Source organism: Branchiostoma lanceolatum, chromosome 3, assembly GCF_035083965.1.
Source record: "Branchiostoma lanceolatum isolate klBraLanc5 chromosome 3, klBraLanc5.hap2, whole genome shotgun sequence".
Lineage (NCBI taxonomy): Eukaryota > Metazoa > Chordata > Leptocardii > Amphioxiformes > Branchiostomatidae > Branchiostoma > Branchiostoma lanceolatum.
In genome coordinates, this window is record NC_089724.1 from 33,213,697 (window position 1) to 33,224,496 (window position 10,800).

The window sequence follows — 10,800 nt, forward strand, 5'->3', positions numbered from 1 at the left end:
TCCATAGAATTAACCACACCCTTCTTCCTTCACTCCTTTTCGAAAGATTAACTTGACTGTAGATAGATAATTGAGTTATCAATATTCCCTATGCGTTCTGACCTTACTATATTAAATAGATCCATCTCAACCTTTATCTTTAACATTTGCTTTAGACGTTAGTGTCATCATATGTATTTTATTACGACTTTTATATCTGCATGTCTCTACTAAGCCCTATAGGCCATGAATGTAAAGGTTATCGAGTAATCATAAACTGCTGATGCCAAAACGTCAAAGAAGTATTTTAATTGTGTGATCTCAATTTTTAGCTAATGTTCTCATATGTATTCAAGTGTGTTAAGAGGATTTGCATTTCTTACTTCACTGCCTGTTGTACAGTGATCAGCGTCTTCTTCTCCTCGACTGACTTTAACCCGCATCCGACCGATGCATTTTCGCGTCGAATCTGGCCGTATGGGGTCCAAACGGGTCCCATTTTGTTTTGCTTATAAATATATTTCTGGTGGTCCTTTTTGTAATTAGTGTACATATACTGTTACAATAATCTATTGGGAGCATCCAGATAGCATAAGAATATTATTGAATAAGGAATATTAGTATTATGTAAAAAATAAAGAATTTTTTATTTGATTATGCATGATTATCTGCCGCCAAGAAACACACATGCTAAATATTTATCAATTTCCATCACAAAGATCTTTTCTGTTGGTTTCTTTTGTGTTTTCTGTTGATATATTGTTCAATTAATCTATCAGGGATATTCTGACATGTTTTGAGCGCGCAAAATTAACATCAATTCGTCTCATTACCATACGTTATGCAAAATGAGTAAAATCCACATTTTACACTAAAATGCTACATTTTTTCTTAAAAAGTCGGCATCTTTTCTACACTTTTCTACACCACAATAACTTACTTTTACAATAAAAATAACAGATTTCTGTTATTGGAGAGAAATCTCTTTCATATTACCTAACAAACAATACAAAATCATCTGGGGTCCGTTTGGACCCCAGCGGACATCACGCAAACTTTAGAGTATAACTCTTACAAAAAATGGTCAATCTCAGTAAAATTTCTCAGAAGTTGTAAGACATGCACACAAACAAACACATGGAAACCCATACGCTCAGAGGAGGGTTAAAGGGTCGTAGAACAAGTTTTTCACACTTTCTCTTCCTGGCGGTGTTTCAAAACATCCTCTTCCTTTTGGATTCTCTATCTCTTTGCTTTCCTAAAATAAGATATAAGATAATGTGCCTAAGCCAAGATTTCATTACCCAAAGTGGACGTTTTGCCTTTCTATTCCAGGAACACGTAGTTGTGTACTACACCTCCTGTCTTGACTGTTACGGCACAGACAAGTTCAACATCTCGGCTTTAGAAACGCTACCAAACAACATGAACCCGCACAGCATCGACATAGAGCTGGTGGTGGAGGTGGAGCCCCGCAATGACGACCCGGTTCTGTTTGTCCTTGTTGACGACGACCCCGCCTTGATAGTTCCGACCAAAAGGTTAGACCTGACGGTTGAGGTGAACCGTATGTCCAATGTGTACTACCGAGACCTCCATGTCGTTGTGGGAGCATACGATGTCGAAACGGCTGACACAGTAACTCTGCACTTCAGTGCTGAAAGTAATGACACCATGTCAACATCGCAGCAGGAACGGCGGGCTCAGTTTGTACCTGCCTGCAGCACCAACACTACGGTGTTTTCGGTTGTCCGAGAACACGGCAGAGATGATACATCAGGACGTCTACATCTGGATCCCTGTGACATTCAGGCACCGCATCCCGTACAAGACATGGCCTGGGTATTCACAACCCTAACCTACAGGCCACATGCAAACTTCACAGGTAACGCAGTATAGCTGTCTATCATGACATTGTTGGTTCATTGCTATATGGAATGTAATTTTTCCTTCGTTCTACAGTTTTGCTTTTGACTTTAACTCACAAATGACCAACTTCTCTCCTGACCGCATAAGAATTGTGGCTAATTTCAATACACTGGCACTATGAAATAGGAAAAGATGTGATCATGATCAACGCCAAGGATCAACATGGCGGCCTGTCTCGTGTTGTGACCCTTGACCTTTATGTTTTGGAGAACCTGTGTCAACATGGGGGACAGTGTGTTGGTGACGTCACTGATCCAGACTGTACATCAAAGGACAGGGCCAAAGCATTTGATAGGTGAATGTACTCTTACAATATTTTTCTTAGCTGATTACTATATATGCTACGATAATTAAAATGACATGTGTTGACAATTTTTTTTCCATTTCATCCAATTTACTTTTCAAAATGAAACATGAACGATATCACCCTGCAGTAGAGAGAAGCTGATCCAACGCGGTTGGGATATAGTCATTTGACAGCAATACAAAGAGTACTTACCTATGACATATATACTATCTTTACTTGAATGCGTTCTTTTATCCAGGTACTGGTGCAACTGTACGAGCGCACCCGGCTGGTCAGGCAGACTGTGTCAGACCGACAATGACGAATGCCTTTCAATGCCATGTCCAACCAATTACACATGTATTGACCAGGTAAGAAGTACAACTTTGTCACTTCGGCTGTCAGACGCAGGCCGATAATGAGCATTGCACATTTCATCTTTCGGCAGATAAAATGGTTGTTATCGACGCACTATTTACGTCATCCTGAACTATGAACAAATCGTGTGTTAGTTTTAATGTCCGATTTCTCATAAGGCCTTCTTCCCATAATTACTGTCGCTTTTGTCAGACATACCTTCTCATTATTCTCACCCTTACTAGGTGAACGGCTTCATCTGTGAGTGCGGGAATCCCGGCTGGCCCTGTGCGGGGTATTTGGAAGCCTGGCAGATCTGCTTGATCGTGTTGGCAGGTGCTTTCCTGCTGCTCCTGGCACTGGCGCTAGTCTTCAGGAAATGGCGGGGGAAATATAAGTATGCGTAAAATTAAACTTGGTATCAAGCAAAGACGGGTATAGCAACGGAACTTTTCACAAAAGCGAAACTCCAAACTGGGATTTTAGAAGGGACAATGGGTATCATAGAAGTTGATACCCGAGGCATTTGTAATTCAATTGAAATGGAACATCCTTAAACAACCGCACAGATTAATGCCGTATTGGCATAATTGAAGAAAAAACATTTTCCTAGGATAGGACTTCTAAACCTTGACAAACTTGTGTTATTTGTGTAGGCAAGATCGTCAACTGATTTAATATATGCAAAGGATGACCTCATTTGCATAATCAGTGAGAAGCATTTTTATTACGTAAAGGTTAACATCATTCGTCTACGGTATTGGCTCGTCAAAGTCATAATGCACCTAAAACTAGGTCAATGGTACCCAGAAGCAAACCAAGAATAAGAATTAATTCAAAAATCACCCTACACTTCGATGGCAATGCCATTCAGCAAGTGAAACTATTAGCTAGCACTCTGGTTGAAAGACAATTGCAAGCAGCCGCACTAAAGCAACCACAAAGAAAATTGCATACCTTAATCAGGAATCGTGCCAGCTATCTTGACCCGTCACTATCTTCTGAAGCTCAATACAGAATCTCTCACCTTATCGCATTTTACTTTTACCAGTCTAGTAATCCACATCACAGTAGAATATTGAACTCCTACAAGTCACGCAAAGCAAAGCAGCACGCATGCGCGCCGGGACTTCAAAACCCCAGTGCAACATTTCTCTGTCATGTAAGACTTTAAAAGAAAGGCTATCTCTCAGTTCCGGAGTACTATTGCCACACAACAACCAGCGGTTCCCTACAACCAGTTGTATCTTATAACACGCCATATCATCAGAAGCACAGACTGATGAAACAAACAAAAAAGGGACATGAAAAGGACTTTCACTCCCAAATTTCTATCTATTGTTGAACAGTTTGCCACATCGGATAAAACCGCCAACCAAAAGAGAAAGTTTAGTCATGACATTCTTGTACTTAGTTTTGACAATGGACTTAATTAAAATGTAGCTATGTATAGCTGTTATCTTTTAGCATTCCGGGTAACACCTCTAAGAATGGAAAATGTAGAATCTGGAGATCATCTAAAGATAGAAGATGCACAATTTACCAAGAAGATATGGCATACCATGGGGAACACCACCATAGCCCCTGTCAATACGCACCTTCCGTATATTTGTACACGGCCATATAGACGCATAGTCATCCGGGTGCTGCATCACGTGAATGCCTCCGAAGTCCGGCCGTCATTTTCTCCATCTGTCATATCCCACAGCTATCCAACAAATCTTCGTTACCATACCCATAGATGTTTGATACCATTAGGCCACAGCAATTAAATTTTATGGATGACATCGTCTGCAGACTCCAGATTCAGTCCGTGCGGGCGAAATAACGCGGGCAACAAAGAAAACAAGAATAAAAACAAACCTGAATACCATAAAGCATGTAATAAATTGAAGCGATAAAACATGGTATTACAACCAACAAGTATTCATTGACAATAAAACAGTAACTAACACTCATGTCAACATTAAAACCATTCAAATGATAGATCCGGGATTGCATCAAGAACGCAGAGAGGTTTCCCGTACACTGGGCACTGGAGTCTCCTGAGTCATGAGGCAGACTGACTGTGACTACATAATGCTGGCTCTGCTCACTTTGTGTCAACTGAAGTTGTCTCCGCTATATTGCTGTCTGACTGTCTGAATAAATTGTCAGTCAGACAGCTAAACAATTTTCCACTCAAACCGCATGACAGTAGTTACTTCATCTGGATCTCTTATCGGATTTGTTAGTAGTTCACTTCATTCAAGAACAGCACATCGGATTACACGTTGTTGATAATAATGGCACAGACCAATTCCGATTACAAGTTTGGTATAATTATAAGGGCTGCCCTGTGTCTTCCTGTAATGTGGTGATGAGGAGCTTTTTGTATGGATGTTTCACCATTCCTACATGTGGAAGTGCTTTTTTTTCATCTGGAATATGTTGACAGACATTTTCGACATATTGCGGTCGCATTTTCGGCATATTGACCATTGCCGAAGGGTAAAAAAAGTGTTTTTATTTCAAAATCAGGCAAAAATCAATGCGCGCGCTGATGTCATCCATAACATTTACTTGTTGTCGCCTTATGACATAATAGTAGTGGTAGTAGTAGTAGTAGTGGTAGTAGCATTCAGCTTCCTTGAAAATGTGTATGTTACAGCTGTATCCGATGCTGATATCAAATATAATGTACTATACCAGTATGTTTCAGTCTTTCTATAAAATGCTCTTTCTATTCTGTCTTATGTATTACCTCATTCCTGTTATTATTGTGGAGTGGTTTTCCTCAGTTTGTCAACTTTGTCCCTTTCTGCTATCATGTTTACTTAGTATCATTGTTCAGTACCCATATAAAAGATTATTGTGTAAAACATTTGCCCGTTCTTCTTCTTCGCGACATCTACAGTGTCAAAAAAGCAGAGTCTGAAAGGGATGCAAGGGTACCAACAGCCGCCGAATCGATTGAAATGTAAGTAAAGATCACGTTAATTGCTTATTTCAAATCAACGAAAATCTGACAATGCATACGTTCTTGACTTATGTTCGTTAAAGAGGAATAGCGTGTGCTATAAAATCACCCAATAAATTCGGCTAACGTATTACTAAACTACCAGGGTCAGTCTGCTACTGACTGTCGTGGTGTTCACATCGGTGGAGGCCTGCCTTAGATAGTCACCTGCCTTAGATAGTCACCACCAACACAAGTTATTCTCTCAATAAAATTGTGAAATGTAGTCAGATAAAGAATTGATGTACATGTATGGCTATACCGTAAAGAGGTTAGCTTTATGTAACACAGAATATAAATGACAACACTGGCTTACCATGCTCTGTTCGGTAATATATGTAAGTAAAGACATTGGCTGGCAGTTCATGTGCAGTTCAACCTTAGTTCTAAGAGAACTATATACCTGGCTTTTAGAATACCATGTATATACCACAGCTACAAGTGATATTTCTAGACAAACAACTACCAAACATTTGAATTTAACTGCGAGGAGGGCATTTCTAAGTTAGAAATATAGATACAATTTCACTTTGAAACGACTTTTACAGGCTGATTTGTACGTTGATATTTGAACACAAGGTTGATTTTCTAAAAACTGAAAGTTGTTTTGATTATGTAACTTTGTTGCAATCATTCTGCGTCATTCATAGTGTTACTTTGAAAACCAGTAGAAAAAAATATTTGAATTTTGTTCACCAGTATTATGCTAATCTCCTCCTGCCTTTGTTTCAAGCTGGAGTCAGTCTGGGATTTTTATGTGTTTATGTACTTATGGGGGTCAATCCACCTTTCAAACTGCAGCAAGGCCATAGTGGGAAACACTTCCTGAATTAGTGTATGGTTCTGGTTCCAGGGTTCAGATTCTCTCATTTTAAGGATTTGGTCTTAGACTTTCATTTAAGCTGTTGGTACATCGACACAAGCAACAACATTAATAAAGCACTTTGAGTTTCTTTTGGAAAAGTTTCGTTTAGCTATCTATTTATTTTCGGCCACATAAAGTAATTTTTATGGATGACATCATTGCGCTCATTAATTTTCGCCTGATTTCGAAATAAAAAAAACAAGAAATTCCATTGCCCTCCGACGGTGGTCAACATGTCAAAAATTGGCAAATATGTCGTAAACGTTGACAGTCTAAGGTGCTTCATTGCATATGAATACCCAGTGTAGCTCCTGCCCATGATGGTATGACAAGCTGTTTTCTGCGTTTGTTCTAGTTAATTTAGCTGTATACATATCTTTAAGTACAGACACATCTTTAACCCTCAAACCACCGTAGCTTTTTTACGACTAATCTTACCGTATGGGGTCAAAACTGACCCCACAATGTTTTCTACAAATATAGCTTTATTGGTGACTATTTTTGTGGCTTGTATATATGTATAGTTTAAGAAATCTATAAGGGACAGTTTGACATGAATAGGTGTGAATAATTTCTGTTCATTATGATAATTTATGCAAAAATAGGGAACATCGTATTTTGCAACTAACGCTATTCAGACAAGTGGGCTCTTTTGAGGCCTGCGCCAACACTTGATGTCATATAGCATCTGAATGTCTTACTCTAGAACAACCAAACTTGGTCACCTATGCTAAAATTTTGTTGGCAACAATTTTAGATGAATGAAATAACTAATCAAGGTTTTCATGTTGCTATGGCAACCGCCTTCTTCGAGCCATATTTGGAAAAAAAGTCGCTACTTTTGGATTTTACAATGTAATTCTAGGGCTGTCTTTTTAAACTGCACTTATTTTCTGACATCAATACCAACCAAATTAATTCACTATCACTTTTCTGATTTAATAGTCATAGTTTATGCATATTTAATTACGTCATCGGTCAAAATCAAAGATGGCGGACGATATAATTAGATTAGCTATAACCGGCTATTTCAACCTCAAATTTCATCATTACCATGTTTATTCAAACAGAAACAATCTTAATATAAACGCTTTGGTCCATTTTTATTGTGTTATTAGGTTATATGATGAAAAAATGCATTTGAAATTATTCAGGATGGCGGAACCAAGATGGCAGATTTCGCTATTGTAACTTGATATGAATATGATTTTTATGACGTCATTTTGACGTCGTTCCTGTTGCCATCTACAAATAACGTCTTTCGATATATTATGATTTATCATACATAATTTCTACATAAGTTTTATCGTGAACCTTTGAATTATATGGAAATACCCAATTTGTTTGTTTTCGTCAATAAAGTCACATAAATGACGTCATAATACGTCGCAACGTCATTAATATTTACGTTCATTTGAAAAATTTGTTTTTTTCACGTTTCTACAAAATCATATTTTGTAACTATGATCATGATAACCCTTATCATACATGTTACTGGATGACAAGTATCAAAGAATAGGGAATATGAGTGCAGATTTTGCTGGGGTCAGTTTTGACCCCACTGGACCATGCATAAACTTTCTAGAATAACTTAATCAACAATGAGCCAATCTCGGTAAAAACTTGTGAGAAGTTATAAGACATATATACAAACAAACTCATAGAAGGAATTTTGTTTTCGACTCGAAATGTCAAAATGGCACATCTTGATATACGCCTGGGGTCAGTTTTGACCCCATACGGTGGTTTGAGGGTTAAGTACAGTTTAATGTTGACAGTCTAAGGTGTTTCATTGCATATGAATACCCAGTGTAGTTCCTGCCCATGACGGTATAATAACAAGCTGTTTTCTGCATTTGTTCTAGCAAGGACATTATATAGATAATGGGGGTCTAGTTAATTAAGCTGTATACACAAGGTGTTTCATTGCAAATGAATTCCCAGTGTAGTTGCTTCAGATGATGGTACATCAAGCTCTTTTCTGCATTTGTTGTAGTGTTTACATTAAATCAAGGAGGTTTAATATTATATATGAACCCTCATTGGTTGAATACCTGTTGGTCATGATATCATATTTCGTCGCCTCAATTCTTGTTTAACAAGACTTATGATCTCAAAATTTGAAAATATAGGAATCTTGTTTTTTTTTGGCCCGCCTTGTTTTTTTTCGCCCTATCTCATTAGTTTTGGAGTCTGCGGAGGATGTCACCCATAAAATTTACTTGCTGTGGCCTTATATATATAATAAAAGTATTCCCGCAATTGCAAAATAGTTCCTAAATGACGTATCAGCTAATTAAAGTTTTGGCCTATCTTTTTGAAGAACACTTGTCAGCTCTTTTCGACAAATGGCTTCAGATAGTAAGTTAAAATCACCAGGGGTAGAATGTTTCCCACGGTCTGTTTAGTTATTTGCTCTCATTTTATCATCTGATTATACATCTGTTGCATCAGGGAACGAGCTCATGTTGTCACTGGCGACGACGATGACGTAAAGGGTCTGGACCTTGCCACTGGATTGGACACGGATGAGCCCCCGTCGTGCAAGGTATGAGACTACTAAATATCGTCTAGCGTCAGTGGTTAAGTACTTTAAAACATGAGTTGATATAGATAATGAAGAACATCGCATATTTTCAGGTACGTGGCGCTGGGGTGGGTGACGACTCTTCCGACAGACAAGCTGCCACCATGCTGAACTTGGACTGGTTCCCAAAGGGCAGTACTAAAACATAGGCCTGCTGGGCTGAGGCCGCTGCGAGGGACGATTGTGACGAAGACCGACCACTGAACAAAAAAAAGGCCACTTTGCCAAATCACATCTTTATTTGACTTATTTGCTTGTAGGCATTTGCGTACGCCCAGTAGCACGCGCTGGTACAGTACTTAAGCATACGAAAATGAAGCCCGATGAATCATTTGACACCTCAATATCTCCTAAATAGATATACGTCAATCTTCTGGAATGTTGTTGTCTTTTGATGTTTTTGTTAAAACATTTCGTTTTTAGTGCTTGATCAAACAGTTCCTTAATTCTTAGATAAAAAGACTAATAATGTGCTTAATAACAACTGGTGACTGAGTATCGACATTTATAGCATATATTCTTTAGTGCACCTCGAAGGAATTCAATTGGAATTGGAAGAGGTTGTAAATGTTTAGATCAGCAGATCAGACAGGAAGGTATAAAATGTCTTCGACGTGCTATTTCTCACGAATTCTAAGATAGCATATTTAGCTAAATTTAACAGCAAATATATGTAAGAGTTATTGTAATTAGCTATACTTACTTACGTATAATGTCTTACCAGGTCAAAGTGAATCATCAGTATTTACATGAATTGGTCGATTTCATTACAAACAACCTCATTTTATCATGATATATGGTTTCTAAACTTTGGTTTTTATTGGATTTTTTTTGCGCTTTGCCAGAAAATGAAAGTGCTACAGCAGTAATCAAGATACTAAAAAACGAGATCAATGGAAGTACATGGTTGCCTGTGAACGTTACTCAGATGAAACTCTATTCATCAATATCATCACAGAATAAAAATGACAACAACACCATGAAGCACAGTGACTTATTCTCGTTTCCATTAATGCCTAGGTCGAACGTGTTAAGAATGCATACAAGGATCAATAAAACAAAGAGCACTTTTTATCATAGCAGGTTCATCTTCTTAATGAAATGGGTTGAAATTTGGCACAAAGGTAAGGCACATAATGCTTTTTTGGTTCAACACGTCGTTCATTCGGCTGGCTCAAATATAATACCTCACTCTATCCTAGCAGATGTAGATTCGGGAATCAACATCAGCCTGCAAACTATAGAGGCATTATTTTATTCTACATTTGGAATTTCAGCTTCCCAGAGTGGGTCAGAGGAATTGATCTTTGCTTCTAGAATTCTGAACGACTTCCAATGGCGTGATTATCTTGAAATCAAATAAGTCGCTCAAATGAATTTTAACATTATGTTATCAATGACAAAGTAGTCAGCATTTTGCACAGAACATAATGATACAACATGTATTTATGTTGAAACATTTCGTATATATAATTTCCGAATTGCAGTGTTTGTCAGTGTAGAATGATTGAGACTTATATGTTTAGATTGTATGTCAGTATTGTTAGATGTTGTCATTCATTATAAATGATGCCTGTAAGTATATATCATGTCTTTTTACAGGACAGTTGATCAGTGTCTGATGGCTCGGATCGTTTTATGAACATTTGCTTTGTAACCGGTAAAACTCTGACCTTTATCTGTTTACCCTTTTGAAAACGTAACTAACAATGTTGCTATGTTTATCCAATAAATATTGATGAGTTTTGCCGAAAAACTGTCCTTGTGCTTCATAGTCGTTGGTAAATGTGGGTAGTCTA

The 10,800-nt window shown here is 38.0% G+C and overlaps 1 protein-coding gene across 1 annotated transcript in view; it reads left to right on the forward strand.

Annotated features, from left to right (window-relative positions):
• Positions 1-9,978, forward strand: part of LOC136429570 (uncharacterized) — a 53,562-nt gene extending 43,584 nt beyond the window's left edge. The window contains exons 65-71 of the mRNA XM_066419404.1: positions 1,315-1,864; positions 2,035-2,203; positions 2,454-2,565; positions 2,797-2,948; positions 5,448-5,510; positions 8,869-8,962; positions 9,055-9,978. Of these exons, the coding sequence (XP_066275501.1) occupies positions 1,315-1,864; positions 2,035-2,203; positions 2,454-2,565; positions 2,797-2,948; positions 5,448-5,510; positions 8,869-8,962; positions 9,055-9,150 (1,236 nt within the window). The 3' untranslated portion in view covers positions 9,151-9,978. The remainder of the gene's footprint in view (positions 1-1,314; positions 1,865-2,034; positions 2,204-2,453; positions 2,566-2,796; positions 2,949-5,447; positions 5,511-8,868; positions 8,963-9,054) is intronic.
• Positions 9,979-10,800: the final 822 nt, after the last annotated feature.